The following is an 18,979-nucleotide window of genomic DNA, read 5'->3' on the forward strand; positions in this document are numbered from 1 at the left end:
AATTCATGCACACTACTGTCCAAATTTTCCTTTTAGTTTTCTGGAAGTTTCCTTGTAGGTACCAGTTCTTTAAATGTTGGTATGCACTCAAGGTCCCTTCACTGACCTTCTCTTCTCACCCCAAAGATACAGGCACTAGAAAGTCTATTTCTCCTGACTTGTTTACTCAACCAACAGTCAATGTTTGTATCTAGTTTACTGCAGGACTAAACTGGTAATACCAGGTCTTACTGCATTATATTATCATATTACACATAAATTATATCAGTTAAAAATTGGGGAGAAGAGTCTTCTAATCCTCTTGTATTCTGCCTTTTTTTTTTTTTTTTTTTTTTTTGGTACCAGGGATTGAACTCAGGACCTTGTGCTTGTGGGGCAGGCATGGTGCTAATGAGCTAAATCCCCAGCCCTGTATTCTATCTTTATTCCTATCTAGTTCTTGTTAGTGAAGTACATTTAATTACTGTTTATTGAATTAAAGATAAAATATAGTTAATAATTACTTTTGAGAAACATTTCCATAGCAAGGAATTTACTTACAAATGTCACAATGGTTTCAAAAAATCCAAAATGTTTCAAGGTTTTTTTGACATTTGTTGGTAAGCATTTTAGGTAAAACTTTAGTCAGTGGAATCAGTATTTACCAGATGGTGTATCCCACCCAGATATGTGTATATAACTAAACACATCATCACCTTGCATTCTTCAGTTGTAAATCTTCAGGCAACAAAATTCTAAGGTGGAAATCTCTTCCCTATGGAAAATATTGAAAAGGTCCACTCAAATTGTCATCTTTCACATAACGTTAATAGGTGTTAAAGATAGAATCATTTTAAAAGATAGCATTTATTTATCTTTGAAAAAGTTATTCAAATTTACCCAAATTTTTACACTTGAAAGACACAACAAACAGAATATTGCATAGAGGGACCTCAAAAATGTATATTAAAACTTGACTGTTATTGGGAAATCAAAATACTAAGGTAAGAACTTATTAAAGAAAAACACACACAAACACAAGAAATACTGTATTATAATAGACATATAAAAGAAATTGAAATGTTTTTAAGAAATACATTTACAAAAAAGAAATTTCTTCAAATTGCTCTGGATATGGAAGGTATATAAAAAAAGCACAATGTAAAAATAAAAAACATAGATACATTTCAGGCTTCATGTTTGTAATGTAGTTCCTAAATTTTAATGAAATGAAATTATATTGCTACACAATCTAAATACATGTAAAAGAAATGTTTTCATAGAGTACATTTAATTCTCCCACATTAATGAACTTCTAAGAAATAAAGTTAACAGCATATTAAGTTATTTGAACCTACATATTTACTAACTATGCATTTGAATGTAGAAATTTTTATCCAAGAGTCTTTCTAAGGAAAGCAAAGAGTATAAGGAAAGGAAAGAGTGTTCTCTGAGAAATATATTCAGCTTTACTTTCTTTGGAAAGTGAATGGGTAAGCAGTTTAAACTTTCTCACTTAAAGAGGATAATACATGTGAAATTTGAGCAAAAATAATCAGAAAAAGACAAACAGAAATGTAATCTTTTATTCCAACAGTGTAAAATGAAAAGAGTAATAAAATTCTTGAAAAACAATTACCATGTGGAATTTTAGCAGTTTCCCTCAAAGCAGATTCAAAAACAGTGGAACACAATTAAATGTACCCCATAACCTTTACTTTCATGGTAATATTACAGTTCTGACTTTCATTACATTTAAATGTCCTTTAAAAACTGAAACAAAATGTACTAGTGACCTTTTCAAAAGGTCAAGTAACAATAATTCACTATTTCATTAAAGCCCTAAAAGGTATTATGTAGTAACTTTAACCTAACTTTATAGACATTCAATATATAGGTGTAAGAACAATCTGGAATTCATAATTTACATGAAAAATAGTAAAGAATGAGATTCCAAAGTCCCTTACTTGTGAAATCAAGCCATTTTAAAAGGTCAAATGACATGTCACATGCCACAATACTTTTATGATACAAGAATATGTCTACTATTATCTAGAATATATAAAGAACTCAAAACAATCAGCCCCCCCAAATATAAAGACCCAATTCAAAAATGGGCATCTGAAATGAACAGACATTTCTCAGACAAACAAGTAAAAGCAAAAAGTTAACATATGAAAAAATGTTCCACATCCTGGTCATTCGAGAGATGCAGATGAAAACAACACTGAGATTCTACCTCACCCCACAAAGAATGGCTGCTATCAAGAAATCGAACAATAACAAATGTTGGCGGTGTTGTGGGAAGAAAGGAACACTTTGCCATTGTTGGTGGGGGTGCAGACTGGTGCAACCACTATGAAAATCAATATGGAGATACCTCAAAGAGCTGGGATTAGAGGTTCCATTTGACCCAGTCATCCCTGGGTATCTTACCAAAAGAATTAAAAGAATCATATCACAGTGACATATGTACACCTATGTTTATAGCAGCACAGTTTGTAATAGCTAAAACTTGGTAACAGCCCATTTACCCATCAGTTGGAAACTGGATAAAGAAGATGTGGTTTTTCTATAAAATGGAATACTACTCAGTCATAAAGAATGTAGATTCATTCAGAGGTAAATGGATACATTTTGAGGATATACTCCTAAGTGAAATAAGTAAGTCACACATGTGTAAATACTGAATAGTTTCTCTGGTGTGAAAAACTAAAATAGTACTCAAGATCCTAACAGGATAATTAGCAATGTGAAATAGGAAGAAAAGGGCTAAAGGTGTAGGAACAGTGGGAAGGGTAGGGGAAGGGGAATAAGGGAAAGGGAAAAAAAATGTAAAAATGGAATTAAAGTGTTTGTAGGTGGGGAGGGGAAGAGGGGGTGAAGGGAGGGTGAGTACAAGGGGAAAAAATGAGAACCAAGACCTGTCATGTAAAGGTACAAGATCCCAATAATGAATGTAACTGTACTGTATACCTAGACTGTACCAATACATTCAATTAAAAAAAGAATATGTCTAAAGTTAGGATTTTTATAGTTAAAACATCTAAAAATATTAACTAGTCTCAAAATGCAGATTTTCTAAGTTTGCTGGGAATAGAAGTAGTAAGAGTTGTTTAACCTTGAATTTCCTTCACCCTCCCAAAGAGTATCCAGATTAATATTATGGACATAAAAGAACCACAAAAACCCCACGTTTTCAACCAGAAGAGAGAACACAATAACCTGTAGCAAGAAAAATATAGACTATTTTTTAGTAGAGCACACGTTGGGGCTTCTTGAGCAGTGAAAGCTAAAGAGTCATCAGGGTATGAATTTCAGAAAAAAGTCATGGAAGAGAGAATGGGGGATTAGACTAACTATAAAAGAATGAATAAAGAATTGATAGATCAAAGCCCTAACTGCAAACAGGAGACTTCATATGGACACAAAAATCAATAAATAGTCTTGGAAAGGAGAAATTTTAGCACTAGAGATGGTATAAAGGTAGATAGAAATACTTTTTGGGTATTATGAGGAAAAAGAAGTAAGTGTGGGAAAGTTAAGCTCTTACATGAAGAAATAAAACTATACCACTCTCCCCAAAACACTTTCTCAATATTATCCATTAAATAACAGATAATGCATTTTGCTTCACTAACAAGAGGATATTTTTAAACTAGTAAGTATAAATACCAAAAATGTTCACAAATGTGTTGCCTTAATTAATCCAGAGATACTATGAGAAAAAAAAAACAAACAAACAGAAAATGAGAGTTAACATTTCAGGTTAATGACTAATTCCCTGAGAACAAAACCCAGAAACCACAAATAAATTACAGTACTGAATAAAATATCATTAAGTGTTTCAAGACATATCTGGACACTTAAAAACTCAGACAAGAAAGTATAAAATATAACAAAAAGAAACAATGAATGAAAAATAAAAAAGACAAAATCATATTAAACCAGAAGAATAAATTTTAAAGTTACCCAAAGAACAGAATTAAGAATCATTTTATAAGGAGCGAAAAAAAGCAAGACAATTACCAAATGAGAAAAAAATTAAAGATCAGCTAAGAAAAAGAAGTAGAAAACACACAAAGAAAATCCAACACATATAATTGGAGGACTTTAAAAAGAGAACAAACAGAAGAATATACTTTATAATGTAATATTTCCCAGAAATCCACATACCAAAAAACTCAATGGATACATGAGAAAAATCAATCATAATGATCCACTCGAGATAGATCTTAATAAACAGATTTTAAACGTTCTGGGAAAGTGAAGCAGAAGGATGGCAAGTTCAAGCACAGCCTGGGCAACTCAGTGAGGGCCTGTCTCAAAAAATTTAAAACAACAACAAAAGGGCTGAAAACGTAGTTCAGCACAAAAGCCCTGGATTCAATTGCCAGTACTGTCAAAAAATAAAATAAAAATTTAATTTTAAAAAAAGGAAAGATCCCAGAGCCTCTAGGAAAAACATCCAATAACTTATATAGCAACAGAATGAGACTAGTGTCAGTCTTCTCACACCAAGATGCAAAAAAGAAAAAGAAAAAAAAGAAGAATGAAATTAAAATTTCAAGAAACTACAGAGAATTTCTGCCTGCAGTCATAAGCAAGTAACAGGGCAGGATTTACCCTCCTACCTTAACTTTAAAACTAGACTAAAAAATAAACAATGATTTTCAAATATTAATAAACAACAGGTAGCACAGGATACTGATCCTTATAAGTAAAGAAACAAATGACAAAAATAATTGTTCAGCCTTATTGCCTGGAGAATTTTCAGGCCTCTTTGATTTGAGGAGAGAGAGATGAGCTAGGAGAGGCCAACACATGTAGAATTCACTAGGTGAAATACCAAAAGAAAAGATAATGGAGAGGAGACAACTATACACAAAGAAAACTCCAGAAAACTTCAGAAGACTTTTTGCCAGGAATCTTCAGCTGACTACTCATGCTACATAGATGTTAGAAAAGACACTAAGAGTGAGGGCATTATAAGAAAAGAGTGTTTACAAATATTTTAGGAATAGAGTATGTACATAAAGTACAGTACTCAAGACTACTGCCTCATTGGTACAGCCAAATTAAAACTAAAATTTGCTCTGGCATTTCCTAACAAGGCTTAAAGACAAACCTTCACAAGATTAAATTAGCAATTAACTTAACTGCAGCTCACAATTCTCAAGAATAATTAGAGAATAAAAATATCTAGCATTCAACAAGGTAGAATTCCAAGTCTGGCACCCAATCAAAATATACCAGGTATATAAAGAAGAAAAATAATGTCAAGTTCACAAAAAACAAAAACAGACTGAAAACTATTCAAGATTGAACAGATATGACAATTAAATGTTATGTTAATTTTACATTAGCTAGTGAGGAACGGAAGAGGTATAAAATATGTAATTGTCCCATTAATAAAACTTGAATAAAAACTCTGGGTTAGATAGTGGTATTGTGTTGACTAAATGTCCTGATTTTAGTCACTGTACTGTGATAATACATGAGTGTGTTCTTGTTCTTATGAAATGCATGCCAAAGTATTCAGGGATAGAAGGGCACTGTCTATGATTTAATTTCAGTTGATTCAAGAAAATAATATGTATATATACCCACCCACGGTTTACACTCAGAGTAAGTCAACAGGGCAAATGTGAACTCTTGAATTTAGGCAAAGGGCATACTCAGATTCCTTGTTCATTCTTGTGAATTTTCTAAAATCTGAAATACGTTAAAAATATTTTTAGAAAATTAAAAGTGTCTAGGCTAAGATTTAAATAATCTTCTAAAAGAAGGTCCAAATTTGAACAGTAACAACAGCTAAGGTCATAAAAATTATTCATCTAATTCTGACAGCTACACCTTTTCAATAAGGCGCTTTTGCAGATATAGATGAATGATACAAAGCATGTTCTTTAAAATGCCTAAAATTAGGTATAACGTACTTCGTAAAAAACAAAAAGTAAATACTTTTTCAACTCTTCTAAATATTGTGTGAAAGTAAATCATGTTTTTAGCTAAGTAAATCGGGAAAAAGAGGTTTGCTGAGACTTCTGAATGTGTTAATTCTTGATCTGATCCCTCTCCTTAACGAATACGAGTCCTGGAAAGTGAGGTGAGCTCTCAAGAAGATGGGTACAATGTTCACAAGTCTACACTCAAAATCCCAATCTAGAGCGTCTTGGTGCAAAGTGGAGAGGAAAAATCTAAGAGTGTAATCAGCCTGAAGTTATGGGAATCTGATGCACTTGTGCACAACTTTCTTAACCCTTTCAGATTCCCATGCCTTGATTCCTCATAACGATTTAAAAAAAAAATTCTTGCCTTAGAGCAATGAATTGAGATACTGGTCCTAATATGTTTTGTGAACTTCAAAGCCTTGCACATTTTACTACCGTGTGTGTAATAAGCGACGCCGGGAAGCAGCAAAAGTAACGCATTCTGCTGTTGACAAAATTTCCTACAAAAAATATCTCAACTTGAGTTGCTCAGGAACCCCAAGAGACTTGGCAGTGCCAAAGTGAGGTGTTCCTCCAAAGTACTGTTTCTACCGCAAACATGAATATAATCAGTCAGGTCCCCCGAGACCCGGCGACGGAGCGGCGGTGAAGGACAGGTTCCCAAGGCCGCGCCCGCTGCCCCTCTCCGGCCCCGCCGGCCGGTAGCTAACCCCGCCCGCCGCAGGCTTCCAGGGGATGGGTGCGACAGCAACACCTGGGCCGGTACCTGAGCCGAAATAAATCCTTCATAGACAGTTTTCTTCCGATTCTGGGGCAGAAGCAGCGGGAACTGGCGCAACAGGTCAACCTCATTCGCCGCCATGGCTCGCTAGCCGCGGAGCCGCACATGCGCAGTATGGCAAGCGCGTGTGAGCCTAAGGCGGAAACCGGGTTTGGCGGCAAGAGCCAGGCGCTTTAGCCGGCGGAAGTAAAGGTTAGGGTCTGCCTGGCCTCCAGCGAAGGTGAGAGAAAGATTGCTCTCAGGCTCACAGATCTGATGATGAGAATCATTCTAGCCTCATTTGTTCCAAGAACACTTTTGGTGATTAAGACTTTATTGAAAAGCTGCTGCAACTTTAGAGTTACATTTCCTTCAGCATGAGGTGGCTTTTACATTCTGCATGTTGTTCCACTTTATGGTGAACTTTTCCCACTTCCCTTTGTTCACTATTCACCTCACCGTCGCTCTCAACATACACTGGTAAGTTATTCTGTATATAATAATGCAGTATATTATAATATATTCAATATAGCATATACATTGTATTACAATTGTATGGCTTGCCATTTTAGTCAGATATTTTTATTTATTTATTTATTTATTTTCATTGAGTTTATTGGTACATTTTAGGTATACAGTACAGTTGCATTCATTATTGGGATCTTGTACCTTTACACGACAGATCTTGGTTCTCATTTTACCCCTTGTCCCTGCTTTCCCTTCACCCCCTCCTCCCCTCTCCATTTACAAACACTTTATTTCCATTTTCTTATTTTTTTCTTTTCCCTCATTACCTTTCCCCTACCCCTCCCACTTTCCAGTCAGATATTACAGTTGAGAGACATATATAAGAGATTTAAGTCAGTACCGGACTCGGTTCTGGAGTACTATAGTCACAAATATGTCAGGCAAAACATGAAGGGACGGGCTGGGAATATAGCTCGGTGACACTGGGCCTGCGCGGCAATGTAAGGTCCTGAGTTCATCCCCGGGGGCGGGGGGCGAACTTTGCTGATGCGCTTCGTTACTTTAATTTTCTCTGACAACCCTGTGTATATATTTTCCTAACTCAGGAATGGTATCCATTCAATCTTGCTAATGGTTGAAGGAGCTTATTTGTATTTACCATATGATTATTTGATATTATCATTTCATTTGTAAGCCTTGTCTGCCAAAATTGTAATATGCTAAAGCTTGTGCAAAGATGAATAAGATATGCCTTCTCTCATCTTTATTGGCCTCCAAATGGACCTGGGTATGTCACAAAATTCTGGTTAATTAGGGAAAACAAGAATGTTGCAACAATGGCTAGATACACATTAAACTAAAGCAAGAGTTCTCAAAATGTGATTGTCAAACCAGTAACATTAGCATCACCCAGGAACATTATAGAAATGCACATTTTCACCACTAATGTGGTTCAGTAAATACTTCCCCAAAATATGGCACCTTAGCATGTAAGAAAACAATAAAGCCAAGTAAGCCCACTCTACTCTTTTCCACCCTTCTGTCAGTGCAAGTCAAAGTATCTTCATTGCGAAAGTGCCCTCTGTATACCTAGCAGAAATGAACAGCTTTATCTCTGTAGACACAAGGGCATAATGAAGAATCTGAAAGGTTACTTAATTCCCCTTTAGTTTACTACCATTATATCATATTCTGTCCAATCATACTTCCTTGTGACTGTGCATCCTTCATTATAATAATGCAGTTTCTCTGCTTCTTTGGTTCTTCATTTATGAGTTTCCCATGTCATGTAAAACATATTAAATAAATCTGTGTGATTTTCTCATGTTCATGTCTTTTGTTATAATGTCCTCAGCCATGAACCTAGTAATGGGAAAGATATTTCTTATTTCTTACATGCCCCTAATTCAAACCTAGAGAATCAATTGTGGGAATAGGGGCCAGAAATTTATATTTTAATTATCCTTCCACATTATTCTGATATATGCTTAAGTTAAGAGTCTCTGCATGGGCATGATATTAACACTTGCTCATCCATGCAACTCAATTATTGAGGATGACTAAATTACATATTTTGTGATGGAAATAAAGTGAAGTTTGCACATGGTGGGATCCATACAAATTTTGAGTCCCTTGCTTTAAGCACTTCATAATTTTTCTGAGACTTAAGACTTTTGCCATTTTCAGTGACTCAGCTTTCCCTACCATCGTGCTTTCCCTATGGAACCTCTACCCTTCCTTCAACACTCTTAAATGTCACTTCTTGGAAACTTTTTTCATCTTCTGAAAATTGTTGCTCTCTAAAATTACTTAGCACATTTTCTGGTACATTGTAGGTGTTCATAAACTATTTGTTAAATGCTATTTGCCATTTGCTAACTGCCTTCATTTATTCAGACTGCTATAACAAAAGTACCATAAACTAGGTGGCTTGTAAACAGTGGAAATTTATTTCTTATAGTTAGGAAGACTAGAAGGCAAGGATCAAGATTTAATCCAAGATTTGATCTTGAGAGCAGCTGCCTCCTCAACAGCAATAATTTCCTTTCAGCATTAAATGACATACACCACTACCATAGATATAGTGTTCCACAGACAAAGACAGAGGCTCCTTGCCTCTGAATTCTTGTGATTAACTTTTTAGACTTAGAGATTTCCAGAAAGTTTACTTAGATATCACATTAATTTTTAAGAAACATTCAAGTCACTGTTACTGATAGTAGAATTTGTAAATGAGTATTCTCTATTAATAAAATAATATAAAATCTAAGAAATAAGGTGAGAAATCATATAAATGAGAGTCATATCAATGACTCATTTTCCTTAATTATTTGCAGTTAATTGGTGAATACTCTGCCAAATCATGAGTTGTTCTGGGATCATTATTTATTAGAAGCTCAGTTAAAAAACAGCATACTCAATGTATTTAAAGATCAGAAACCCCCAAATTACTTTTACCAAAAACAATGTGATTTTAGTTTTGGAATTTCTGAAACACAAGAGGATCTCTATCAAATTTCAAGCTCTTCAAGGCATTTCTTTTATGTACTATATCACACACAAAAAAAAATAATGCCATTTAAATGCTCTTACCTGTAGGAAAACTGTGTATTTCATATATTTTAACATTTAAAAAATCTAATAACATTTTATTTTGAGGAATTAAAAATACAGGCTCTACAAATGATATATTTATTATTATAGCATATTAACATACATATACTGTATGACAATACTAACTAGTTACTTTTGGGAGGGTGATAAGGGACAAAGAATGAGGATATTAGCCAGAGAAAGCTTGTATCTGTTATATTACAGGTTTTTAAATTTAAGAATTTAATACTAATGGCAGAATCAGATTTTTTTTTAAGCAGGGAGAGATGGTGAACACCACTGTTGTAACAACTCTAACTCTTTTCTGTTTCATCTTCAGTTAGACTAGAGGCATCAGTGTGCTGATCCTTGCTTTTTTCTCTGAGAGCTTCTTCAGCATTTGATTGACCTTGATTTCATCAGACTCCAAACATGGAAATTCAAATTCCTGTCCATTTTTCCTGAATTCTAGCTGTATTATGACATTAGTGCATATTTGAGCTGAGACTTGTCATCAGTTCTTCATCTCAGGCTCTAAAGTCTGTTTTCTCAATAGTTCGGGTTCATAGAGCTCTTTCAGATTTTTGACTTGTGGCTCTTCCAGAATTAGGAAAGGACAGTAGCTTGGTCTGATGAGATTCAACCTTGCTTTTGTGTTTAGTCAGCTAATAATGCCTCCAGCAGGTTGAAATCTGTGTCTGTAGATGTAGTAGACTTAAAAAAAAAAAAAAATCTCCCTCATCTGCACCACAAAGGGGAGGAACTCCTTGAGTGGCAAACTCCAAATGGAGTTGACTCTGCCACAGCTCTTCTGTGATGCCCAGGTACCTATGGAAAGCATCCTGGATCAGTCTGCTCAGCAGTCCACTTGGGGCTTCTAGCTATCAAACCTCCTAACAGCTAAGCAGGACCTATTTTAATCTTTTAAAGGAGAATTGTTAGTTTTAAAATTAAAAATTAAAACTTAAAGTGTTTATACTATCCCAATTAGCAATTGTTATCCTCATTACAACATAAATGTTCAGCTTTGCTTTAGATGTTTTTCTCCCAGTTACCATGTTATGGAAGAAGAGGTAATGGTTGCCACTAATATTAAGAATACTAACAGGCCAGGCGTGGTGGCGCACACCTGTAATCCCAGCACTCAGGAGGCTGAGGCAGGAGGATCGCTATGAGTTCGAGACCAGCCTGAGCCCGGTCAGTCTCAACTACATAGTGAGACCCTGTCTCGAAAACCAAAAAAAAAAAAAAAAAAAGAACACTAACAAAGCAGAGATTTGTTGAATCTACTGAGAAAAGAAATTAAAGGCAGAACCTTGGGAAGGCCGGAGAGTGGAGGATATCCAATACCCAAAGATAAAGGAGGAAAGATTTATTTAGCTCATAATTTAAGTCTATAATCATCTGGCTCCAAGGTAGGGTGGCATCAGAGAAGAGAATCAGTTCATGGAGAGTAAAAGGTAGCAAAGTAACAAGGGGGATGACCACACAGGTCTTTGTATCCCTTGTATTTCACCTATGCTACTTAGGATGGGTAGCACTCACACCCATAATTCTAGTGCCCTTGATCCTAGCATTGCATCATGAATTAGTCCCATCATCACACACTCTAGATCCAGCCACTTCTGAAAAACACCCACCATGACCCCATGAGGTTTTAGAGGGACATCTAAACACAAGTCTTCTTACAAATGCCTGATTGATTAATCACTAATGACCTATATGTTACTTTGTAACTGTAAAAAGTAATGGGTAGGAAAACAATAATTGTAATCAAATATATATTATCTGAGTGATAAATTTGGGAAAAAATGTACTTTCCGTTCCTATCTATATCCACAGAATGTTTGTGAAATTTAGGTAAAATCACAACATTGGCTACTATTGGTATTGTCAAAATTCAAAAATATAGCTTAATTTTGCACATTTTTAGTTTGACAATAAATGTTTAGGGAATGATATTTTGAAGTTATCAACCAATTACTGTAATAGGCGATAAAACTCATGTTCCATATGAAGTGAATAGCAACAGAGTTGAAGTAAAACATCTTTATATAATGTTTTATTGTTTCATTTGATGAATTGAATATTCCTCAAATCCTTAAGATATTCACATTCAAATTATGAATGGAAAACTTTAGAAATCCAGATGTAGATTATCTTTTCTGTAGATATGTCATTCAGAAATAATTATATATTGTCATTTCAAAATTCAAACTAGTTTCATATACATATATAAAATATAGCTATATATATATATATATATATATATAATTATTTCCAAATGACAGAAACATTTTAAGTAACTTGGAAATTAGCAGGACTTTGAAAATATTCTTCATAATCTTCTCAATATATGACATTGTTGTTTACAAAAATGTTTTATATTTTCCAAATACTCTGTCTGACTAGGATTGATTCATTTTAATCTAATTTTCCTTTCAAGCCTAAAAATGCACAAAAAAGAGATAGTGTAGAAAGAAAAAGACAAAGGAGAATTTATCACATTACAAGGATAATTGATCAGTGTTTTATAGAGAGACTCTATAAGAAAACCTGACTGACAAAGATACAAAATGAAATCATACAAGGCTTAAAAATCTTTTAGAACAGTGATATTTATTCAGGTGAATAAATATAACATCTGGGGATGTATGTTAATGTAAATATAAAATATAACAGCTATGGAATTGTGTATAAATATGATGTTACATATAAATTACAATAACATAAAAGTTACTTTGTACTTGTAAAATTTGTTCAGTTTCCTGAAAATGATGCATCATACTTTAGTGTGCATAATTTGGTGGAAGACACAACCAAAATATACTCTTTTCTTCTACTGTTTTGTGACTCATAAAAACAGTATAAATTCAGAAGAATATGAAAATTGACTAGCCCCAGCTGATAAGCAAGTGAGTTCACCCAATGAAGATCACTTAGTGATCTAAATCCAGATTCTATCAGACAAGATATGCATCAGTGGCAGATCCTGGAATTTGAGATCCATGTAATCATTAATCACTGGATTTTCCACTTTAGGAAGGAGAGGTATGTTTTTAAGTATGTGAAAAAGGATATTTGGTGCAGAAAAGTAAGGGTAGCATGGAGACTGTTATGTATTCATCAAAACTTTTTTCCTCTTCTAGGCCCATAGCTAAACCATACTTCCAGCCTTGCTTCCATTTTATATAGCTAAATGACTGAATTGTAGCCAATGTGATGTTAGTAGTTATAAAAACCTCCTATGAAGCTGGGCGTGGTGGCTCACCCCTGTAATCCCAGCACTCAGGAGACTGAGGCAGGAGGATTGCTGTGAGTTCGAGACCAGCCTGGGCTACATAGTGAGTTCCAGGTCAGTCTCAACTACATAGTGAGACTCTGTCTCAAACAAAACAAAACAAAACAAAAACCTCCTATTCTTGATACACCCCCCACACAAATACTGGCTTAAATAAAAGAATTCTGAGATTCTGAGACCCTCAAGAATGATAAAGGCACAAAGTAGAAAGAATCTATGTCTTCCAATTTATTTGAGAGAGATATAAACTTTTTATATTAAGGCACTAAAATTGTGGGTTCATTTATTACACTAGCATTTAGTGTGTATTATTCTGAAACAGTGGGCATCAAATTACTATGGTATTTGGATTCTACTTAAACTTTTTAAAGTCACAGTTTTATTATTAAAAAATCAAATATTTCCATTATGCTATAATTAGGTCCTTTTGAAGTATTTTTAAACTTATAATAAAGAATTTTAGATGGCAACAAAGTATATGTAGTTTACAATTTTAACTTGAGGGAAATGTGAATAAAAATGTTTAAAGACCACTGCTCTGAGGCACATAATTGTCTTCAGTTTATCTCTGTGATAAAACCTAGATGATTCTATGCAGATTAAGAATCCGAACTCTTAACACATCCAATGAAACCAAAACAACGTACACTGAAGTAAATAATTATAAATTATTTTACCTATTTATAAAAGCTCCCCCTTCCCATGTAGAGCTCTGTTTCAAAGCATAGTATTAGCATCTTTTTAAGAATACTAAATTGAATATTTTTATGATACTTCATACAACAGACTAGTAAGAAATTTGTGTGAATTTCAGTAACATTTTATTGTCCATAAATTTGTTCTCACCTTTTGTCTTATTTTTAGAGTCAGTAATTCTAAACACTTAAAAATTGCAGTAGGAAGAAAAAAAAGTCATTAGAAATGAAGAAGAAAAACTTTCAAGAATTAAGTTTTGTTTTTATGCTTCTGAGAAAAAAATGTACTTTATCCTGACTTTTAAAACATTTCAAGCAGCAGTTGCAATGAATAACTTCAGTGGACCAAATGTCAGCCTACTTTTGCTATTTAAGGAATCTGGAAAGCTTATGTGTCAGAAGTAAATTTGTTTCTCTAATGATATAATCAAATATCCACGTGGCTCAGATGTACTTGGTTCATTACCATAATGTTTCTAAACTTGCATTATTTTTCCATTCTAATGACTTTGAAGGAGATTTTGCAGATAGGACCAAACTTTAACATTGAATAACTTAATGGCAGTAAAAATAGAAATACACATTTTATGTAATCACTAATTACTCTGTACAAACCATCCTAATGAACTTACTCCATGAAAGGAAATCTTTTTTTTAACATCTAAAATGATATAATTATTACATTTAAATATCTTCACTACTTTTCAGTAATCCTGATTACATAAAGTCTTTCCTATTACGATTGTCAATTTTAGATATAGGTGAAATTAATTCAGTCACTGAGTCAGAAGATTGAGTGTATTTTAATGGATTGGATAACTAAGATTTTTTTTAAAAACACAATTGATCTGATATTCAATTTGGATATCTTTTGCAAGAATTTATATTATGACTGTCAACGCTTCACTTTGTGTCTTCAGGGATGCTGTATTGTGCTGCCTGAACTCTCTGGCAGGAATAACTGGTACTGCCCTGCTTATTAAGAATGCTATCTATCTGGCAGTGCTCAGTTAGCCTTTCTGTGACAAGTAAGTTGACTGGGCCAAAGTTGAGGTGTAGATTCTTTTCTTCATCTTTGTGAGGGGCAATGACTCTAAGTACTGTCTTAGTGTCAGTGCATTACATGCAATCAGATAAGGGCTTTGTGTGTTTGAAACACAGTACATCTTCTCTCTCCACCCAGTGCTACTTTTTTCCCTACCCTATGTGTGTTGATCCCACAAGAATTCCCAAATAAAATTCTTCTGATGAAGTTTCTCTCTCAGACCCGGCTTCATGCAGAACTCGACCAGTGACCATCATTAATTAATATAAATATATGTGTATGATTGGTACCACTATTGTCTGTAACTAATAACTTAATACAGGTGATCGCTTTCATTTATGTGTTTTCAGAACTCTTTCATACCTATTATGTTCTTTGGGCTTTCTAGTTATACTATGCTTGAAAGCAAAGGGCTTGTTCATTTCAGGCAGAAATTACTATTTATGTTTTCTCCTATTTTTCTTCTTTGCTTACAACACCTCTCTATAAAGGAATCTAATTCAAAATTACAATAAAACTCTACCACAAAAGTTTTTATATAATATTCTCTAACTCAGGAATATATAGTAACTTCTTACTTACACTGTCAGTATGAAATACAAAGCCAAAATGTACTCAGATTTTTTGAGTTTTTTAATCCTCAAACCCCATTTTCTACATAAACATCATATTGCCTTCTTTTCTTCTTCAACATGTTTATTGAGTACTTGCTATAAAGGAGACATACCATTTCTTGAGAACTTACTATGTATCAGGCATTTTAGTTAAGTTCTTTTAATGTATTTTCTCACTAAATGTTTTTGATAACTCCAAAATTTTAATTCTGTCATTTTTGTCATGTAAGTGATGAATGTGAGGAATAGAAAACTTGAGTGACTTTTTTCCAAAAGCACACAAATGGTATATTATAATGCTGGGACTCAAACTCAGGTTGATCTAATTCTAAAAATCTATTCTCTTGGCCTCTACACTAGATCTTCATGATGAGCAAAAAAAGATAGAGACATGACTCCCATTCTTAAGGATTTACTGCTGAGTACAGGAAGACATTATAACACTTGATGATAATTTTATAGTAGTTTTATTGAGATATAATTCATACATCATATACTCTACCAATTTAAATTGTTTAATTCAATCATAAGTGTATCAGTCAGTATTTGCTAGAGAAACTGATAGAACACAAGATTTTTATACATATATATATATATATATATATATTTTTTTTTTTTTTAAACAAGATTAGCTTAGAGTAGGCACCCACAAGTCAGATGAAGAGGAGTCCAGAGGGTCTTTCTGAACACTGGAGACAAAAGGATTCAGTCAAAGTCCTGGAGCTCACTGCAGTGTCCTGTATCAGGAGGCCAATGGGTCTGCACTGGAAGGCTGAAGAATCTTCACTAGAAAGCTGAAGGGTTTGCATTGGAAGGCAAAGACTGCAGCTTCTCCAAAGGAACAGAAGAGAACTCAGCTTTCCTCATTTCCCCTTTGTAACAGTCAGGTTAGGAGGAGCCCTAGGGTGTATCTCCTGTGCCCTAATGTGTGGAATTGCTGAGCCAAACTTCTGAAGTCGACACAATCGCTCAACCATCACAATAAGCAAATTCACAGAGATATGCAACCACTGCAATTTTAGAACATTTTCTTCCCTCCTGAGAAACCTCATATCCAGTGGATGTCACTCACCTTAACTCCTGCCCCTATCCCTAGCTAACCACTAATCTGTTTCTGTAGATTTTCCTATTCTCTACATTTCATATGAATGAAATCATCAAATATTTGTCCTTTTGTGATTGGCTTCTTTCACTTAGCATAATGTTTCAAGGTTCCTCCATGTTTTGGCTTGTATTATACTTCATTTAAGATTTGAGTATTATTCCATTGTATGTATAGGCTGTATTTTATTTATTTTCCATTAATCAGTTTATGGATACTTGTTTTTTCTACTTTTTGGCTATTAAGAATAATGCTGGTGGGGCTGGGGATTTAGCTCAGTGGTACAGTTACCTGCCTCGAAAGCACAAGTTTGATCCCTGATACCAAAAACAAAAACAAACAAACAAACAAAAAACCAACAACAATAAAAAAAAATGCTGGTATGAAGATTCATGTACAAGATTTTATGTGGTTATATGTTTGATTTCTCTTATACCTGCAGTGGAATTATTGGGACTGATAGTGATTTTAAAGATATATAACCTTTTAAAGAACAGCCATCCTATTTTCTGAAATGTTCCCATTTAGATTTTCCCTAGCAGTTTATGAGGGTTTCAGTTGCTCCACAAAATTTGTTACTATAGTGTATGTTTTTCTTTATAGTCATCCTAATTGATGTGAAATGGTATCTCATTGTGGTTTTTAAAAAATTTCCCTAGTTGGTATCAATAGTGACCATCTTTTTAATGTGCTTATTAGTATATCTTTTTTTTTTTTTTAGCTCATACTTTCTGGCTTTGGGCCTTCACATTATGAGTAAACTTGGGTGAGGGTGATAAAGGCACTAGTATTCTGGGCTATGCTATTCCTAAGGGAGAGTCTCTACCTATGTTTTGAGAATTTGGGTGGGGGAAAAGGCAGCCTGTAGCTTCTCAGTGTATTCGTCAGAATTTAGCACATGTAAGGTGGTGGTAGAGGGTGTAAGAGATGTTGGTGTCCCCCACAGTATCTCTGGACTGTGAACTGAATGAAGAAGGCACCCCAAATTGGTGACACCATTGCAAATGGAGTTTCCCTCAGGCTGAGCTGGAAAGCAGGGAAGGAAAGAGTAGGTCAAGGGACAGACACTGTCGTTATTGAGATGTAATTGATTTTCCTGAGTAACTGTTTTGCCTTTAAGAAGACATATGTATGTAAGATAATTTTCAGGAACATTAAATGTTTTTCTTTTTAAAATAACTGTCATCAACTGGTCCTCCTGCCTCTTTTCCATAAGTACAGTAGAACTGTCACATTTTTAAGATGAATAGTTAAGAGTAGAACTCTCATATTTTTAATATAAGCAGGAATCGAATTAAGTGGATGACATCAGAGTCTCATATAATAATAGTAGTTTGGGACTTTATACTTAGTGCAGCATAGAGCTACCGAAGGATTGTTTTACTTTGTTTGGGGATTTTTACTACCTTTCTCTTGATAAACATATACTTTACCAATGAGCTCCATTCCCTAAAAGCTTTTAATGTAGGCACTGATTTGATAGATTTAATTTGTAAAAAATGTTGTCACATATCTCTGTGGAGAGTGAATTAAAAGGGGCAATACTGGAGGCAGTAAAATGAACTGGGAGAACGTGATGGAAAAGTTATGAGAAATATTGACATGGAGGTAGCTCCTACTTCCTGAGCCCTCTATTTGCTCCTTTTCATTCAGTTATAAACTGGGATACCTTAGTGCTTCCTTCTGGACCCTTTACTCCCCTTCCAAGATTGTGTGTGTCTCTGGATACTATATGCCAGTCATATGCTGATGATTTTCAAATTTAACTTTCTAGCCCTCACTTTCAGACATGGGTGTTTACATACTACATGGTATATCCACTTCAGGTATCTATTTATTACTTAAATCATTTGTGTCAAAAATGTATTTTCAGAAAAAGATCATTTCATAATTCCTGAGGGAAAGTTTGACTAGGCAATAAACAACAATAGCTGCTGAAACCACTAGCTGAAAGGCAGTGGTGTGGTAGATATTCACAAGATGCAAAAGCTATCAACTTTATAATAGTGGAATCAAGACATGACACCTATAACTACAATGGGACATACAACTCCCATTGTGTGTCAACTGATATACTGCAATCACATTAGATAAATGACCTTTTCTAATCATGCTTTTGAATGTAACTTCTAGTTTAAGGGGGGAAATGTGGAGAGGTGATAGAACAACAAGTTATATATATATATATATGGAGGAAGCTATCAGGCAAATTCAGAATGCTGGTATATAATTGGGCAGCTGACCCAAAATCTTCATTCAGTTAGTGATATGAGGCATAAAAGCACATGGGAAAAGACTGTTATGTTTTTAAAGAGATTTAAGGAACATAACATACAAGATAAATATGAAATTTTGTTGAATTCTGCCTGGAACACATCAGTTGTGCAAGAATATGCAGTGGTCCTGTGAAAGGGAGATTTCTGGCTTAAAGAAGTATTGATAATGGTACCAATATCTAAGATTAGAAAC

At 34.4% G+C, this 18,979-nt stretch overlaps 1 protein-coding gene and 1 pseudogene across 3 annotated transcripts in view; both read right to left on the reverse strand.

Annotated features, from left to right (window-relative positions):
- The window catches only part of Fancl (FA complementation group L), a 56,223-nt gene extending 49,405 nt beyond the window's left edge, over window positions 1-6,818 (reverse strand). For 2 of the 3 annotated variants that reach the window (XM_010615886.2, XM_010615883.2), the window contains exons 1-2: window positions 6,700-6,818; window positions 696-754 (exon numbers count right to left, since the gene is read on the reverse strand). In XM_010615886.2, coding sequence (XP_010614188.1) covers window positions 696-754; window positions 6,700-6,795 — 155 coding nt within the window. In that variant the 5' untranslated portion in view covers window positions 6,796-6,818. The remainder of the gene's footprint in view (window positions 1-695; window positions 755-6,699) is intronic. The other variant, XM_010615885.2, reaches the window with a different exon arrangement.
- Window positions 6,819-10,093: 3,275 nt separating this feature from the next.
- On the reverse strand, window positions 10,094-10,811 carry LOC117285683 (annotated as a pseudogene).
- Between the last annotated feature and the right edge of the window lie 8,168 nt (window positions 10,812-18,979).

Source organism: Fukomys damarensis, unplaced genomic scaffold, assembly GCF_012274545.1.
Source record: "Fukomys damarensis isolate Sample0158 unplaced genomic scaffold, DMR_v1.0_HiC HiC_scaffold_2, whole genome shotgun sequence".
NCBI lineage: Eukaryota > Metazoa > Chordata > Mammalia > Rodentia > Bathyergidae > Fukomys > Fukomys damarensis.